At 37.9% G+C, this 20106-nt stretch overlaps 1 protein-coding gene across 4 annotated transcripts in view; it reads left to right on the top strand.

Annotated features, from left to right (window-relative positions):
• The window catches only part of LOC139138555 (arylsulfatase B-like), a 42612-nt gene that overhangs the window by 7744 nt on the left and 14762 nt on the right, over positions 1-20106 (top strand). Inside the window, exons 1-5 of one of the 4 annotated variants that reach the window (XM_070706979.1) lie at positions 14510-14568; positions 15710-15792; positions 16171-16326; positions 16739-16850; positions 19394-19445. In XM_070706979.1, the coding sequence (XP_070563080.1) occupies positions 16179-16326; positions 16739-16850; positions 19394-19445 (312 nt within the window). In that variant the 5' untranslated portion in view covers positions 14510-14568; positions 15710-15792; positions 16171-16178. Of the gene's footprint in view, positions 1-14507; positions 14579-15709; positions 15793-16170; positions 16327-16738; positions 16851-19393; positions 19446-20106 lie in introns of those variants that run through there. The other 3 variants (XM_070706980.1, XM_070706978.1, XM_070706981.1) reach the window with 3 other exon arrangements.

The following is a 20106-nucleotide window of genomic DNA, read 5'->3' as shown; positions in this document are numbered from 1 at the left end:
TAATTTGCCCTCCCACAGAAAATTTTTCGACTTACCCTCCCACACTCAAACTTCATTTTTACCCACTCCCCACTTATTTTTGCCTGTTTCCCCTCCCCACTGTGATTTTTTGAAGCTCCCTCGCCCTGTGGCGAAAAAAACTTGCCAATTTCCCCTGCCCTGGAAGCAATTCCCCTCAAAAAATTTTTCGCCAAGCCCTGTCCCCAGGACAATCAACCGATATCCGCCCTGCCCTACCAAAAAAACTAAAATTTGCTCCCCTACCACCTAAAATATGTCCCCTGCCCTAGCAAAATTAAAATTTCCCCTGCCCTCAAAAATTGCTCCTGGAATAGCTTTTTCGATGAATAACTCCGTTAGCTGCACCTGAGTAATCCAGCTTGCATTTTGTTTACCTGTACCATTCTCTTCGTTCACAACACAAAGAACGGTGCATTCACATTCACTCAGGGCAACAACTTGCCATTGCGTGCCACCGCCGCAACACTTTTTGAAGGCGACGCCAGAGTTCCGGCAATGGTACATGGACCTCTTCTGAAGCGGACAGGACACGCGCATGATGGGTAAGACTGTTTGAACATTTGATTAAGTTGGAGATTGATGTCTTTCAGACAAGAAAGCTACTGGCAAGATTTGGAGTGATTAAAAAAGGTTACATAAGAGCTTCTGCGTATTATTCCAGTAACATTTTAAATTTTACACTTGACTGTTGTTTCCACCGATTCTATATTCTGACAAACGCTATCATCAAAGGGAACAAAAGGAAAAGCTACAAAGAACTTTTCATGGCTTATTTCGAGGGGCGTTCTGCCAGACGGTAAGCAACGTTACCATTATTTAATTGAAAATATTTTGCATTGTACGATATACCACAGCTTAGTGTCAAACTAAAATCTTTTTGATGCTCAGATTAAATCACATTACGGATTGGCACACAACTATACTATCAATGGCAGGCATAACTCCAGGTAAGACAAACAATCAGTCACTGGTACGTAGTTCTAATGATATTTGTTATGTTTTAGAGATGTTGCATTAGCCACTTTTCTACGGAACACCAGGATATGCACATGTGCAAGTGACGTCATTCCGTCTCCATCGTCACTGGTCGACCCAACTCTTTATTGCATGCCTTGTATATCGAATGTCGTGCGCTCAATAGGATTCAATTGAAACTAGTCAACGACGTTGCGGGTCAGATAGTCATCATTTGACTGAAAGTGAACCGGAACTAGTTTAAGCTTAAACTTGATAAGCAAGCATTCGATTTTTTCGGGCAGGGGAGGGAGGGGGTCGATGGAACTTGAGCGACAAATGAAATGTAAAAAGCGACCCCCTCCAAATCAAATTTCTAATATTTGAACCCCAAAATCATCAATTGTAAAATGTGACCCCAAAAATTTCATCAGATTTGATTCATAAACTCTTCGTACCCTATAGCCTTGGGGTGAAAATTGGGCCCTTCAAAAGTGTTTACAAGAAAAAGAGTGACCTGCCCCAATTTTCATGCACAAAACAGCGACCCTCTCCCAGATATCATAATAATATCTTAATTGACTTAGAATTTCCCATTTGAACTTTGAACTGTGAAAGAATCCTTCGTGAACTTACAAATAATCACTTGGGTTAAATTCCAATATCATATTGTTTTTCAGATCAGCTCTTTCAAACATAATATTCTCATCACGTACATTTATATTAATTGTCAAACTTTTTTAACGCACAGATTTAGCTAGTTTTGTATTGATAATGACTTTATTTCACCAGTTAATAAATGTGTCAACATTACTGATGGGGACCAGGGAAGTAGTTCTAGTGGAACTAATCAAGTCCCTGGCCCAGAATTCATACAAATTATGATATCAAAGTAATATAGTTTGCCATCCTTTTCAATAAGTACATTGGAATAAATTATGCAAAGTTTCCTCATAGACCACCATGTAAATTGAATCATCATTTCGGTGAAATTCCAAAATCCAATTTGTTGCATAAATACCCACTTGTAACCACCCTAGTATAATCAATTACATTGACATGAATAATCAAGCGTACATAAATACACAGATTTACCCGATTTTGTATTGGGAAAAAAATTATTCATAGTTTCCTCATAGACTACTATATCAACATTTCAGTGAAATTCCAAAAACACATTCCTTGCACACACATGGACCTGTAACCTTACTAGTCTGATCAAGTACATTAATGTCAATAATCAAGAGTCTATAAATACACAGATTTAGCTGGTTTTTGTATTAAAACGGAATTATTCATAGTTTCCTCATAGACTACAATGTATGGTGGATCAAGCAACATTTCGGTGAAATTCCAAAGTCAATTTTTTTGCATAACTCCATACAAACCTTCGTAAAAATTGACCCCCTCCAATCAATGAATGCAAAATTTGACCCCCCTAAAAACGGTTTCGTAAAAGTCAACACCCTCCTGATTTCCTCAGACCCCCCCACCCCTGTAAAAACGAAAGCCTAACTTTGGGATTAAAATGTTCAAATTACAATGTTTTACATATGAAATCCGGTTATGAGAACAATCTGAATGAAAAGTCGATAAACGCATAACATTGGTTTAAATATATTAATGCGCCTTTCGACGATGAAAATATTTCTTTTTTAAAGGGATTTTCATCTAATATGGAAATAAAGCCTATGATTGTCGTTTAAAAGTAACACTCCAGGCATGAGACCATTTTCCTTCCGGATGTTGGGCAAATGGTCACCAACCCTTGGGCACATAGTCCATTGTTTGGCTATAATATATAATATTTTGCGATACCTCTGTTCTGACGTACGTTAACATTCATGCCTAGGCCACCTTTTAGCCCGGCGCAAGATTGTGCCTAGGCCAGAAAAAGTTTTATCTCTTTACACTCTATTTGAATCTGCCCCTCTCAATCACTCATCACCTGGCATTAGGCCATCTGTTACAATAGCAAGCTGGCCGACGGCCGACGTCAACCGTTACCAAACTTAATAGGAGCCCGATCGCAAATTTGAGTCGACTTAGTCGTCAGACCTGACTTAAATTAAGCCGACCCAGGGCCGACATTTCACGATGTTTTCCGGACCAGGACTGCCTCAGAGACAAGTGAACGTAAACCATGTAGTGTGAACGTGATATAAATTTGGAGTTGAACATCCAACTAAACTTCTACAGATTCCCTGCGCGCCCTTCCCTTTAGAATGGTGTTCCTCACGTACCTGAACGCGCAAGTATAATGTAAAAAATAGTCCCCTTTCGCTAGCAGTAATTAAGTTTAGTTTGATATCATGGATTTTAGCAAACGGATTTCCAAAGCATTATGTGACAGCAAAGACTTAGTTTCCAAATTTAAAGTTAACTCACTGCATTTAAATCAAGTTTTCGGAACGTGTGTTGTGTGAATAATATAGCCTTGCGTTCTCGGTAGGTAGCGAATCTTAATTTCTTCAGTAAGATCAAGAATAAAGAATTGATCAATTGATGATGATGATGATGATGATGATGATGATGATGATGAACGTATTGTTTCTGTATTGTAGTGCGTACTTCATACCGCTTCAAAATTGTACAAGATTTGAAATGTAACTCCTTGCAATGGGGCCGGAGGCCTATAAATGCAATAAATACACGAGAGTCCTCTCTCGTTCATCATCATCATCATCATTGATCAATTGATTGACTTTGGGATTACTTTTTAAGTTGCCGCTTATGGTTTTACCGTCTTAGTTGAACTTGCGCAACTACGAATTTGTTCCTTACTGAGAAAGTGTTGTCCTGCTCATTGTAAAATTTAATTACACTATTCATTCAAAGCAGAATCGGATCTTGATGGTATGGATATCCTAGACATGATTGCAAATGGTTCGCCGTCACCAAGAAAAGAATTTGTGTACAACATAGATCAATTTGAAATGTCTCCTGGTGCAGCTATAAGGTAATGGAGTTCAAAGTTCACTGTGCTCATATGATGGAATTAAGAGAGTATATATTAGTATCATTTACGTAAGCACATACAATAATAATGATTTCATTAACCGATATTGTTACTGCGAAGGTGACTGGATATGGGACACCTAATCAGCAAATTAATACCCAGGTGAATTCACTTGGTAACTAGCGAGCGACTTTGTTTTCTTGTCAGCGATATCGTTTTACATTTCAGTCAGCTGCAGACACTTTGTGCATCTAGGGGGTATGTTGCCATAAAGCTTATCTGGGTTTGAGTAATTCAGTATAGGGGTGGCTGCTTGTTGCTTCATGGGATTCAAAATGAATAAAGATAATTATGATATTCGTGTTGATAAAATACACAACACTACTAAATAAAGATATTTCTCAATCTACACTTGTGGTCTCATTTAATGCTCTCTGAATTTCAATAAAATTCCTTTTTGTTCGTGTCGATTTCATGTGTTGTAAATGAGTGGTTTCTTCCAAATAGTGCAGCTAGTGCCCTTCTGAGTGGGGTGTAGTCATGTGGAGAGTCTTTGTCTTGCCTCATTAGTGGTTTCAGTTTACACCCAAACAACATAAACGAGTTCCAGGAGAAGTGATCATTTCAGCTAATACATGTAACTTTGAACTGTAGAGACACTGCCGACTTTGGAGACCACTTTACTGTTGATTAAGCCAACTTGATGCAGTCAGAAATTCTGTTTGAACAAAGGAAAAACCAGCTCTACCAAGAGTTATACATGAGCGCACAGACAAATATAGAAACAGACTAGCAACGGGTATTGTTCAAGGCGTGAAGCGGTTACGTAACCCATCCATGTTCGCCTCGCCTCAGGTTGCTCTCGCCTCTCTTTTCCGAAGAGTGCCGACAATGCATCCTTCGGTAATTTTCGGATTTTCGCCAATTGTTATGCGAAAGTATGTTCGGCAAAGTTTGTGTTGTTGTTGTTGTGTGGTGCTGAGCGGAATTGTTGTGCTGGTGAAAACGGGAGTGTTTTGAGCTTCAGGAAAGTAAGTTTTACCGTTTTAAAAATCCTTTCATATTTTTATGAATATATAATGAGTGTGTTTGAACCAAATTTGAAAGTCTTTTATCGATACTGTCTGGTTTTACTCAATGGTTTAGGGTCAGTCATACCGTCCTTTACACGTTCGTCAAGGAAGGACATGTTTATGAAACTGCTGGCGTGTTATGTTTTGATTGGCGTGAAGCAGTGTTTCTGCCCTGAGAGCTCACAAAGTAACTATGGTTGCTACGCGACTGGCAGCACGATGCCATCTCGTCGTATTTTTCGCATAATCTCGTGCAATTATCAACGACAAACAAAGTCTCCAAAAAGTTTAACACCTTTGAAGCTCATTTTAATATGAAAAGGCCATAGTCTACCGAGACGACCATGGAACAAAAGGCATGCCGCGTTGCTAGTCTGTTTCTATATTTGTCTGTGATGAGAGTTTATGATTGGCACACTGTGGTGAAGATCGAGATAACATTACCATGCACTGATCCATGCACAAGTCTTATTCAGACAACTTATTTGTCCTATCAATACCATAATCAAAGGAAAAAACTGGTTTCACTGTAATTTATCGTCTTCAGACCAAAACAAATTTTCTTGTATATATTTTCTTGTATATATCACAGTGTCTTGTTGGTTATATGAAGATCAGTGCAGTTGTTTTCAATTTCCCCAGACACACTGTCTGCACGGGACACATTGTTTTGACTGATCATCGGCCTCTGAAGTTTTGCTGCCAAAAAGTCTTATCCGATCATTGGCCGTTCTATTTGGAAGAAACCACTCATTCATAACACAACACTTGCAGTTCATGAACATGATGGAGATTTTGTTGAAATGAGACCAAATGTAGCTTGATGAAATATCTCTACTTTGGCTCCACTGTACGATATTATTCCATATATTATTATTATCTTTATTCATTTTGAATCCCATGAAGCAACAAGTAGCCACCCCTATACGGAATTATTCAAACCCAGATAAGCTTTATGGCAACGTATGCTTGCACAAAGTGTCTGCAGCTGACTGAAATGAAAAACGTTGTCGCTGACAAGTTAACAAAGTCGCTCGCTAATTACAAAGGGAAATAGCAATATGCCTTGCAATACAGCTTGGTAATTTGTAACTTATGTGTCCCATTTCCAGTCACCACCGCTGTAATAAACCGCGTGTCATGATCTCTTGAAAGAGGGATCATCAGCCAATGACAAAATAATATATCGAATATGTTTCGTGTTTAGTATGTCTTTTTACCGGAAATGAATCATTCTTTTGTGCGGAATGTAGACTTATCTAGTTTACATTTAGCGTATGGAGTAAAACCCACCATAATGACCCATCTATACCACTTTCCTACTTTACTGGTCACTCTTACCACAATATTCAAGATCTGGAACATTGCTATACGTCTTGCTGATGCTTCTTTCTCAGGGTCGGAGACTGGAAGTTAATTCTAGGCAATCCAACCATGCTGTATCCTTTGCAAGTACTCAGTGAAGTAGGTAGGTAAATTTGGAGACTTTTATTTCTGTCTTTTGCGTGTCTCTTTTAATGAAGGTGGTTGCATGGTGATGATGATGATGCGATGTAAGTTTTAACACTCGCCAAAATTATTCAGCCCGCCATGAGTATCATTTGGTTTTGCATTCGTGAATATGTCCTTCAGTGATTCAGAAAGGTTGGACAATATTACACGTAATTGTACAAAATGTATCTATTGAAAGAGATAACGTGGATGCACATATGATTTCAGTGCAGTTTGTTAAAACAGGGGTTTCAGATCCTGATGAGCTAATGCAGGTATATTTTCTTTGAGGAGGTTTTTAGTGACTAATTCAAGACAACATTACTTACAATGTTTGTAACAGAACAGTTTTCAATTATAAGTCATCCTTAGAAGTATTTTAATCCATCTCTATTATCTATTTCTAGTTCTTCTTTCCCATGTAGCACTTTTGTATTCTAGGACATAGTGGCGGTAGCAAATACATAACAAGTGATGCTTTTTATTCTTCATTTGCATAGATACATCATGTTGCTGTTAGTATATGATGATTGTAAATGACTAGAGCACAAAAGTGAGAAATAATATAATTAAGGGTGAGTCTCAAAACAATGATACTCTTTGTAGCAATCATAAAACTTGTCTTAGAGGGTGTAAGAGATCGTATATGAGTAAAGCATTTCGTCATAGAGAATCTTTGCGCAACTGTTATCGGCATACATTCGTTGCATACATTTTTACAGATGGCTGCTTGCCAGTTGACAGGAAATTGTTCATGCCAAGAGGAGTCCGGGAAACGAAGGTTCCAACACCACCTGCAAATGTGACCTTATTGTTCAATTTGAAAGGTTTGTGGGTGATTAATTTCATTAAATTCACGGTGAATATAGATCTATGTATCTAACATATAGATACATAGACGATGTTATTTCAATGAATAACTCTGAATTCAGTAAATATCTCGCTATGATTTATCCTCCAGAATTGGAGATTAAAGAAACTACAGAAACGGCCTTTTCTGCTTCAATGTGACTTGTGACTTGAATGTGACTCTAATGGTCACCTTTCTACTAGGCTATATGACAAGAGAGATGATTTCAACTTTAGTATAATCAATTTTCCACACCTCATAAGTAATATGCCACTCTCACCAGCTTATGGGGTATACATTTCCCAGCTTATTCGATATGCTAGAGCATGCAGTTCATATTGTGATTTTGTAGAGAGACATGGCCATCTCTCTTACAAACTGTTAAATCAAGGTTACACCAGAGCAAGACTTGTCTCTACATTCAAACGCTTTTTTGGCAGGTATCGCAAGCTGGTAGATAAATACAATATCTCTCTTCGACAAATGATCACTGATGGCATCGGTGACATTGGGCCTTAGTTAGTGACCACTACCTATCTGTCTTATAGATTGATATATGGCGGGTGCCACATGTGGGGCAGGATGCGCTTACTATTTTCGAAACACCTGACATCACTTCTTGGTCTTCTGGCGAGAGGTCCATATATCTTTCTTTCATGAATATGACTTTGTTTGTGTACCGTCTATTTACTGTCTGTTCTGTGCTGTTTTGTGTCTATGTTTACAACTATTGTCTTACGAATTCTGACCTACTGTCATTAGATTATGGATTGGTATGATTGCGATTATTATCCTAGAGTGTCGAACTGATATATACCAGACTGCACAATTTGACAGTATAGGTTTCGGTGTATGGTGTCCATATACTATTCTCAGTCCTGATGTTGCTAAAGATATTCGATAACAGCCTAGTAAAATGTTTTTATTGTTAGATAAAATGTTGTTCGGTGTTAAGTAAGCAATCTCAGTACATAACTCCTGGCATAGAATATTTCATCACAACAGGCATGTAGAAATGTCATTCCAAACCTGTTTTGAAACTTTCATTTTCAAATATCTTTAAACTCGTTAAGAAAATATCATTAACAATATCAAAGTAATCATAACTTTCCCAAGCCTACGGGAAAATATCAAGTCATTTGCTGTCTTTCAGGAATTGCAAACTCAAACTTACATAGCATTTCATCAAGTGATGGTCGACATTAATGGCATGATAAAAATCACTGTGTATCATTCCAATGTGGCATTTGCCATATTCCAAACACAATCGGGTGAACTGCATGAAATTACTTAGTCATATTTGAAATTTCACATGCTAGAAATGAAAGCGATTCTCTGAACCAGGTCAATGGTTCTCTAATTTCAATGTTTTAGACACGTGGCTTGTTAACTATATATTTTATACCTACACGATATTATGACACAAAAATCAACACCTTGTATCCTTCATTGCAACAAGTCATTTAGTTAAGAGTATTTTCTGTAAAAGAATATCTGTTTCCGTAGTGTTATATTGTTAGCCTATCTGTTTCCGTAATTTGTCAGGCCCTTTAATGCTTCAAAAGTTTGTTGAAAAATATACTTTTGAATAATCTGATACGGAAACTTATCTATTTTTACACGGCTTCTTAAATTTTCTGAACAGATGACCCAGAAGAACGACATGACTTATCACATAAACTTCCGATGAAAGTAGAGGAACTGCGTCGACGATTGGATGAGTACAGGAAAGGTGTCGTGCCATTAGTCGATTATACACTGGACCCAAAAGCAGACCCTGATAATTTTGACGGCGTCTTCTCACCATGGCTGTAGTTTTGAATACGAATCTGGAAAAAAACCACTAAACGCATGCACGAGTAACACCACTACTTACACGTCGTAATATACCAGACCAATCTGATTTCAATTCTGACGGACTCTAGACCATGTGAGGTCCATACATCAAGTGTCCCCTTTGAGCTCAATTCAGCTGTTAAATTGACACTGATATCTATTCCATAAATCAGCTTTTTATAGGTTTAAGTCGATAATTCACTTAACGCAATTCTCAAAACTCGCTTAAATATATGTCAAACTTTGTCAATTTTAGTAGTACGCAAAATTTGTCAATTTAGTACAAAAAATAAAATACATAAGTTGGGCTTGATCATTGTAAAGCTATCGGGACAATAGTTTTCTGTAGGAAAATAGTTTTCGAGACAATAGTCTTCTATAGGAGATATCAGAGAGACTTTTTATACATTTTCAGTTTTACGGGGAGTCTTTTTCAATAAATTTATGATAAAATACGTTTTGTCTGGTTTTCAAACCCATTTGAAAATCACACCAGCTGGAAACTCGCTGACAGTAGTTTTACGATAGGTCAATTTCTGATGAATAGTCATGGAGTATAATGAAACTACATTATTCTGGTGTAATGTATGAAATGTTTTAAAATACATTAAGGAAGCTTCGTGCGGAAGGTTATTCGTAAATCTGATTTGAAATGCCAGTCGCTATATTTCACCATCCAAATGAATGATCGTTCTTGATATAGTTTATAACCTGATTCAACAGTAACATTATCGTACCATCGATGATTTTTAGAGATTTGCCGATTCGTTCGTTTATTTGTATAATTTTTCTCTTTTATTTTTACACTTCGAGTAAGCTGTTGTCCGAGTTCCTTGTTGTATTACCACAAAGAAAAATTCAGAGTTCAATGAGTCAATACATTTCAACAGATGAAAAGAAAATTTACTGTCATTATTATCATGTCATAATACGCGGATTACTACACATTGTCCACTGTTAATCGTGATTTTTTCTAAACTTGACAATCCATCGGGATAATGTCGGGTTGAGTACCAACCCTGCTTGCTGTTTTAACGATGAGCTGTGACGATACTATATACTAAAGCCGCTTTGGTGGGAATTTCGAAACACATATTTCTTGCCACCAAACGGTTGCCATTGAAACAGGCCGTAAGAGCACAAAGATCACTGTTGTTTATTATAATCCATCAAAAAACGTTTTTGAGAGTTTTGTTGATTCTCAGCCACTTTCAATGATATTTGCCAAACATGGACATTTTAAACGCCAAAATGGTTGCCATGGAAACATGGACATCAAAACGGACATTATTTGTTCGTTTCGACCAAAACCACCTCTATGCTGAAATTTTCATGAAAATGGGACCTATGTTTTTGCATTTTGATAATAATATAATTTTGTATTTAATTATTATTGATTTGTTTGAAATGCACTACCCACACTGACATCTCAGCACATTGTACAAAACAAAATAAACTAATAGAAACTCCAGATATGAACTGAAAATGCTCACGTGTTTCATTATATATTGAAGTTATGTGTAAATTTGAACCTTTGCCACTTGTTTGCAACTTCATTGAAATTGTTATGATCAACATTATGAACAATAATCACCGCCGATTAATTCTAAAAGGCCATAAAGTATACAAATATGTAATTAGCTGAAATAAAAATATTAAAGTTATTTGACCGCTCTTATTGTATCACCACTTTATATCGCAAGTGTAATTACCGTTGGCAAAGTCCTTCAAGCCATACATGCCGAGCTGTGAAAGCTCATTAGATATGCAAATTATAAATTAGCTGACATGAAAATGTGAAATGACTTTCGATATTGTTTTAACCTAGTACCTGGTATAATCGTCAATGTACATAGCATGTTTTGCCAACTTTGATTAAGTAAATCTCGGTATATATCCCTAATAAGCAAAGTTCATTAAGTACGTAAATTAGGAATTGGCTTAAGTAAAAATGCTTAATGATTGTCAATAATGTTGTATCATGGTATCTGCAATATGTGTAGCAAATTTTGTCAACTTTGGTCAAGTCAATTCAGATTATATCTCTAATTAGGAAAGTTCATTAAATATGCAAATTAGGAATTGGCTGAAGAGAAAACGCTTAATGACTTTCAATAATATTGTGTTATAGTGTCTTTAATGTACATAGCAAGTTTCATCAATTTGATGAAGTCAATTCAGATAAATATCCCTAATTATGAAATTCATTTAATATTCAAATTAGGTTTTCGCGGTAGTAAAAATGTCTTTTGACTTTCAATAATGTTATATCACAGTATCTTTGATGTATATAGCAAGTTTCAACAACTACAATCAAGTTAATTCAGATATATATCCCTAATTGGGAAAGTTCATTAAATATGCAATTTCGGAATTGGCTGAAGTAAAAATGCTTAATGGATTTCAAAAATGTTGTATCATAGTGGCTTCAATACATGTAGCAAGTTTCATCAACTTTGGTCCAGTCATTTCAAATATATATCCCTAATTAACAAAGTTCATGAAATATGCAAATTAGGAATTGGCTGAAGTTAAAACGCTTAATGACTTTCAATAATGTTAAATCATAGTATCTTTAATATACATACCAAGTTTGGTTAATTTTGATAGAGTCAAATCAGACATATATCCCTAGTTAGGAAAGTTCATTAAATATGCAAATTAGCATTTATCTTTCATGTCACCCCTTAATGGTTCCCACTGCTGATATATCTTGGTATGATCAACATTTGTAGCAAATCTCATCAAATTGTGTGTAGTCGTTTTTAATGTATATCCGTTTTTTCTAAAATCATTAATTATGCAAATGAGCAAAAAGTATGCAAGCCACACCCACCAAAAACTAATCAGTTCTTGCCATTTGCTAACTGAATATATGTACCAGATTTGATTCTGATGAGCCGTTTTTGAGATATCGGACCAACAGACAGACAGACACACAGACAGACACAGACAGACAGACAGACACACAGACAGACATCGCTGCGACATATGCTCACGTGTGTAAACACGCGAGCAAAAAACCACACATGAAGCTAAAAAGAGAAAACTCACTGGATAAAAACAAAACTTATTAAAGGGAACCTTTTAAAAATGCATATCTTGTTGAAATTGCCACCAAGTGATGTTACATTTGAGTTCTCATTGGATTGCAGGGTTCTTGCTGGTACATATAAATGAACCAAATCTCTCGAATAAACATCACAGCCAACGAACAATGCACTTTTAAAGGGTTCTTTACTATGATAAGATATATTGTGCATGACAAGTAAAGTGAACTGACTAATTTTAAGTCATGAGGGTAATTAATAAGCAGTTCATAATTTGCCCTCCCACTGAAAATTTTTCGACTTACTCTCCCGCACTCAAACTTCATTTTTACCCACTCCCCACTTATTTTTGCTTGTTTACCCTCCCCACTGTGAATTTTTGAAGCTCCCCTGCCCTATGGCGAAAAAAAACTTGCCGATTTCCCCTGCCCTGGAAAAAATTTCCCTTAAAATTTTGTCATTCCATTTTCCCTGCAGACATGAAGCTACCCTAACCTGTGATGAAAAGACCTGTCGATTTTGTCGATTTTTTCGCCATGTCTTACTTTAAAATTAACGACCCGTTTGTTAATTTTCACACTAACAGCCAAAACACAATTTAGACACAAAACACACTAAAGCACATACAAGACAAGCTGGGTGATGTGTAAAGCCACTTTCCCTTTATTACAAGGCTAGATAGTCTGGGTAACCTGTAAAAAGTATACTTACCCTGTGTCCCCATCCCCTAAACACCATGGCTCAACTTCCCCTGTCCCCGTTTTAAAAGTAGCTTCCCCTCTCCTCGTTTTCGCCAAGCCCTGTCCCCAGGACAATCAACCGATAGCTGCCCTGCCCGACAAAAATACTAAAATTTGCTCCCCTGCCACCGAAAATATGTCCCCTGCCCTAGCAAAATTAAAATTTCCCCTGCCCTCAAAAATTGCTCCCGGAATAGCTTTTTCGATGAATAGCTCCGTTGGCTGCACCTGAAACATGTGCATTCACCATTCTTTTCTTGTCGGAACCCTCCGCGGATGCATTGTACACGTCAGCCCAATCACAGTCCAATGACGACAGACATACGCCAAAAGTATCTATCGTAATTGAAATTTGCTACTTCCACTTGTGCAAGACTCCATGTCATCTGCCTTGATCAACGTGATGCCGTTCCTTCAGGACCATGCTACTCTAACGAGCAAGGACGATTGCAAAATGGTCAATGTACGCTCACATTTGTAGGAGAGAAGGGCGCCCGATGTATGGCATCCACGGCATTACGGCATTTCACAGTCGTCACCATAATTCCTCTTCCACTTAAAGTGGATTAACAGCATTGTTCATAATATTTCTTTCCAATAAAAATGGGATTAAAATTGGCTATCTCATATCGTGCATTTATTATATTTTCTTGGACTTTATACGTCAGGTACGTGCAAGGTTTGAACGGTGGCACGGATTATACGACCATGTCTGCTCCCACTGGTAGGGACTGACATGTTCTTAGGAAAGAAAGATGTACAGCTGCTTGATATACCACAGTCACTTGAAATAGGAAAACAGCTACACAACAATTACGAAAAGAAAGCCATCGGGCTAGCTCCAAATATTGTACTACGAGAGGATCATGTAGACTTGCTCCAAGTCTGTAGCAGTTAATATCAAAACTGAATAAATTGAAGGATTAAACTTCAGCAGACTGTCACTGGGTCAGCTGTAGGGTGGGATGAACGCCTTGGCCCATGCTTGGCCATTCAACTGCTGCTGAGAAAAGCCAGGCGACCGAGGCCACGCTAAGGATCATGTTACCATCGTAGAAATATAGCTCGTATTACAGGTAACCCGGAAATCTGGTCGTCGTCGTTGTTGTTGCTGTTGTTTGTATTGTTGTTTATGTTTATATTAGTCGTGTTGTTGCTGTTTATCGATTAAATTCGACGAACATAATTATTGTGCTGTTGGTGTTTCAAACGCAACGTAGATGTCATAAGAAACACTATAAGGACACTTTCACTTCTTGACCAAATGCAACTCTCTCCCAACGTGCACTCTCTTGCTGTATATAATAAGAGACAGAGCTATTTTGAGTGTGGCACTTTTATACCAACGTTCAAAGGTCATGACATCGTCCCTTACAAAGGCATCTAAAGGGCAAAACCAAAACACCAATTTAAACACTGTATCCAAGGCACGTTGGCGATTGATGAAAGTTAAAACATGTTTGCCATAATGTTGCAGCCATTATGACGATATGAATCTAGATATCGCGATTGAAAACGCGCAGGCGCAATTGCGACGACCTCTCCAACAAAATGGCTTGGTAACTTGCAGCTCAGAAGGTGACACAAGAATCAGGTATGTCCAGGTACTTCTAGTCGTAGTCAACAGATACATTTCCCATTGCTGATATCATTGACTGCTGTTCGCTTCTGGATGGCTTTCTCTGGCAGCAGAGGTAATGTTTTGCACAGAGGTACTCTCGTAACCAGTCTACCTCTTGTGTCATAGTGTCGCAGTGAATGTCACGTACCATTCTTGGGTTGGAGGATACACTGTGTAACAACAGTACCAAAGATTGCCCGTCTCGGCTTTGTTTTCTGAATATTTGCCGAATAACCATTAAATCTCTGTGTCAAAACCCATACCTTACCGTAGTTAATCGCAAAACGTAAAAGCAACTAGAAGGACAACTACTCGACTTTTAGTTACCATATGCAGGGTCAATCTTGAAACAGAGATTGTAGCGCGGCGTGGATAATTCTAACCCAGCTACAGAGTCTCTGAGTCGTTGACAGCACGCCCCCCCCCCCAATCTCAGCTGCAGATAAATTTAAATATTCCAAACCGGGTCTTCTTTCAGTCGTGCGCGTGCCCACAGGTGCTTGGAACTGCCAATGTGGTTTAAGCAATGTTTCACTTTCTTTTACGTTACTCTACACTGAACACCCCACGCAACTGCTGGCTCAATAAACATAGCTGGCATCTCAAATTTTGAGAGGAGCTGTCCAGCGAGGGATAGCACTTCCCGTACACCAATACAAAAAATAATTCATGATATGCCATAACTTTGACAATCGCTTCGCGTCGGCAATGCTGACAGCCGCGTAGAGGCAGACATCTTGAATAGTCAAATCACATCTATGTAACCTAGAGCAAGATCTGTTTTGCAAGGGCTCACGGTATCTATGATTGATATTGAAACTTGTGTTGTATTTTTATTTATCTTATTTTTGCTTCGACATATAAAAGATAAAAATACAGAAGATGTGCATTATTGAAAACGCGCAATATCCAAAAAGTAGGTGTAAAATGTCGCCTGTTAAAGAGATTAGTGCGGCTCTTGGTCAGTCTCCCTAGCTAGGTTATAATTATCCAAGTCTTGCTACCATCTCTGTGCGGTGACTGATGCAGGGTCTCACATAAGTTATCGTACATTTGGCGTGACATTCAACCGGCGTTTTCGGCTTCATTATTTATTTTTATTCATATTTTGCAGGTTTTTGTACATGAAAAATTCAGCCTTCGTACTCAACACGATGTCACAGTATTTTCAAGACATTCTCGTCCATTAGTTTCTCAGTATGTTTCTGGGTTACAACGATCCATTACTATTCTTGAAAGAACCCAGGCAGAAGCGAACCCTAGGAGCTGCTTGTTAGAATGAGGGACAACCGCTGTTTTCAAGTTCCAACTACTATATTTTCCGAGTTGGCAGCATATGCGTATTTTTTCGGGGATTCAACATCTCTTCAAATCACCATTTTGTGTGCATAAATCCTTTGTTCGGCAAGCTTGTCCGAGGAAACCTGTTTGTCAGTCTCATTTGGCCCATCTGACCAAAGAACAATATAAATGCATAATCAGGTGAATGTATCTTCACTACCCTATCAAAAGTTTACTGGTTCAGCCCTAAGTTCCTAAATATATTTTACATTTTTCACACTACTATTCTGACAGCAATCGACATGCAAGGAAAAGAAGGCTCGTCAAGTGGCGGCATGAAGTATGCTCTCATACTCACTGTGACAGTCGGCGTCATTGCCGTAATTTTATCTTTGCAAGTAACGAACGTAAAACGTCCACACATCGTTTTCATACTTGCTGATGACCTTGGTAAGTCTAACCTTGGATTCTTTGCACTGTTTAAGCGTTTAAAGCTTTTCCTTGGGGTTTAAAAAAAATTCAGGTTACTGTACCATTCATACTTTCACGCATACAAAGTATGCCGCTCGGGTCCGTTTATTACCAGGATATACCATTCTTGTTGGTATATCATTTGTATGCATAATTCCTCTGTTCAGCAAGCTGTTTGTCAGTCTCATTTAGCCCATCTGACTCGAGAAGAATATAAATACATAATACTTGAAGACGAAAAAACATGTAATGGTTTGAATACTTTTTCGGTAGCCTAAGCATAGATTTGAACTGAAGGCGTTCTCAGTGTATTTTGTCAATCGCAAAGAAATCGTAATGCTGTAAATTTGTCAATGTGCCTAATTGCTCGAATACGTTTTTGATAACCCAGGTTGGAATGACATTGGCTGGAACAACCCAAACGTCAAAACACCACACTTGAACTCGCTTGGTCACGATGGCATTATATTCAATCAGACCTACGTTCAACCAATCTGTACCCCGTAAGTATTATCCATGTCTTACAGTATAGAGCAACACGGTAACTCAGTAACATGCGCTGAACCGATTCCCATAGACACATGAGCAGCTGACCTGTAGATGTGCAATTTTAGGCGTTTGTTTAGCAGCAAATTAGGGTAGGGTCCCATTTATCAAACGTTTTCTCGTCGGTCATTTCAACGCTGAAGAATGAGATAGTTTAGGGTCGGAGGAATGTATTGGAATCGTGTACCGTATACAGTATACAGTATACGGTGACGTGAACCGTATAGGCCGTTTGACACGGGGTGAATCATGGTACAGGTAACCGACAGACTATGATTCCACCAGATTGCCTGCTGAAAAGAGGTCAGATTTCACAAGACAAAACTACTAGTCCAAAGTACGGTGATGCAGAGAATAAATTAGCTGTGAACCATTATCAACCATGGCGCCGAAATGCGAATAAATTACGATGTGAAGGATAAACCTGTTGTGTACTTACAGCGATATCTAGCTTATGTGAAGTTTCTATGCTATTGATGGTAGCTTTGCATATGTAAATGAACGTTGATACATGGTTATGATTTCGTGGTTGCTGACAACTAGCTTTTGGTAATTATGGTTTTAATGTTTTACTTTGAATCGCATGACTGAGAGTAAATTGTTCAGTATATTTATATCAAAAGTGATACATATATGTACCCAACAATTGAAACAAATTTCATAAGAATTCATGAAATATCCAATTTACAATTATATGTTATACGAATATGAATTATGGTTAGCAATCGCATGTTATGATAGTATGCATCTTAAATGTGCACCAATAAACCAATAACACTAGATCAAAATAAGTAATACATTGTACTTTTATAAACGTTAACAGACACAAAACAGCACGGAACAGAACAGCAAAGCACAAGTACAGACAACAAAGCCAAATGCGTAAAAGAAAGATAAATTGAACTCTGGCAAAAAAAACAAGTAGTGATGTCAGGTGTTTCGAAAATAGTAAGCGCATCCTGCCTGACATGTGGCACCCGCCATATATCAATCTGTAAGTCAAATTGGTAGTGGTCACCAACTAAGGTCCAATGTCACTAATGCCATCGGCGATCATTTGTCGAAGAGGGATATCATACTTTTCTAGAAATAAGTCAGCAAGCAAGGGAGTACAGTTAGTACCCATAGGAATTCCTATACAGTGTTGGAAAATGTGTCCTCCAAATTCAACAAATATATTGTCGATGAGGAAATTCCTAAAAAGAGTCCATAATAATCTTAAAAATTATGGTTCCAGTTAATCTTGAAAAGCTCTCTGAACTTTTGTCCACAAGATAAGGTCTTGCGAAGGTAGTGATGTTCAGCCAAGTTTAGGTCACCAGTGATGACATGGCCAACCGGAGTATATTTGAAAGGAGATGTAGAACAGTGAGAGGATGCCGGTGTCTGAAGAAATTCATCAATTTTAAGATTGAATATTTTATTAGAGACTGTCTTTGTGTACCGATATGACAGAATAGGTACAGATTGGTTCTTAGAGTAGACAGGTAAAGTTGATGTAATCTTTTTGTTGTGAAGTGCATTGCCTATATTAATAGCATAAATTCTTTTGGTTGTAAATGGAAGATGTATACAATGACGATGTTCATCAGTCTTAGGTTCAGCACGAACAGACTTATACAATCTGTACAGTGCAATATCAGCAATAATACTGACTTATCTGTACGGTTGTGTGTTCTGATCTGTCAAAGACAATCCCAATGCACAGGCATGCAACCTTCTCAAGTCCTTGATGGAAAGAGCAAATAACGAAGTACAAATGTGATGGAGACCTAAAGGCTCCTGTAATAATGGAAGCATTTCATGAAATTTGCCATGGCAATCAGAGGTAGATGTATCTACTTCATGTAAATGGTAACGCCTATGTCCACGACTACGTCTTCTACTGATGGAAGACTCAAAGAGGCCCATCACACTCACTTCTGAACAACCAGGACTTGAGAGAGATTGCCTATATCTTTGATGTTGTCATTGCAACCATGGGGTATTGCGGTACCTAAGTGTCGAATCCAGTTGTATTCTCTCTGTCTACGGAATGGTGAACTAAGAGTGGGACTGTTGGTGGGGTGGTATATTTTTGCAAGAATACGGACACGCATAGACAAAGTGGAGTGGTTAAAATGCTTATAAAGTTACACGTCCAAAGACCGAGTCACTCCACTGGGATCACTTGCTCAAACTTCCCTCAATAAAACTGTCAACTATTCTCTTTTGATCGAAAATAAAAATCAGGGGTCGCTATGCAATTTTTCATACTAGAGAAACAAATTCCCTGACAATTACCAGCTGTACACATTTTTGTATAACACCTGACAATGTACATATAGATTTGATAATTGACTGATAATTATCAAATTTCGCGTAGCAGCGTGCGTTCTAGCAGACTATATCTCATCATTGAACGTGCCAATTATCAACATACAATTATATTTCTTCACGTTCGCTTAATTGTGAACTGATTAACGCGAGCATTATTATGCATGCTTATTAACATTCGCAGGACTAGAGCTGCACTGATGACGGGCTACTACCCATTCCGTACTGGTATGCAGGTATGTTCCTTAATGTGATTTACTGATCCGTTTGGAAGTTGAAAAAGTTCCTATTAAAATATCAACAAACATTTTTACTTATTTTGAAAAAAATTGGATTTCAGGAAGAAAATCACGGTCGATATTAAACAAAGCGATATAAAGAAAAATAATTAACAGCTCAAAGCGCTGCTGCGTTACCATCACACAAAATTTAGGAAAAGTGACTTCAAAATTTTAGGTGACAGTGAAACCAATCGGTGGCAATCAGATACTTGGAAAATCGTGCTTTGTATATTGAATAATACAAAATGCACCTCCACGTGTGTGTAACAGAAATTAATTCATCTTTGTCGAGTTAGCTGCAATTCAATGATTCGTCGATCAGATTCGAGTACACAACCTATATCTACTCACCCAGTAAATACGTCAGCGCTTAAAACTTCTCGACTAGATCACCTCCTCTTATTATTACCAGTATACAAATGTCCAACGGCCATACAAGATTTCTGACGAGCAAGATCCTTGCATTTACCACCACACAGTTTGCTCTATGTGTGTGAAATCTATTTTGTACACCAATGGAAATGTTCAATGTTGGGGTTCCGACACAGTAAGATAATATAAAATGCATCAGCTCCTTTTTGGACGACTAGCAAGACCTCATCACTTCTAGTGAAAT

The sequence above is a fragment of the Ptychodera flava genome, chromosome 8 (genome assembly GCF_041260155.1).
Source record: "Ptychodera flava strain L36383 chromosome 8, AS_Pfla_20210202, whole genome shotgun sequence".
NCBI classification, from domain to species: Eukaryota; Metazoa; Hemichordata; class Enteropneusta; family Ptychoderidae; genus Ptychodera; species Ptychodera flava.
This window is presented reverse-complemented; position numbering and strand designations above follow the sequence as displayed.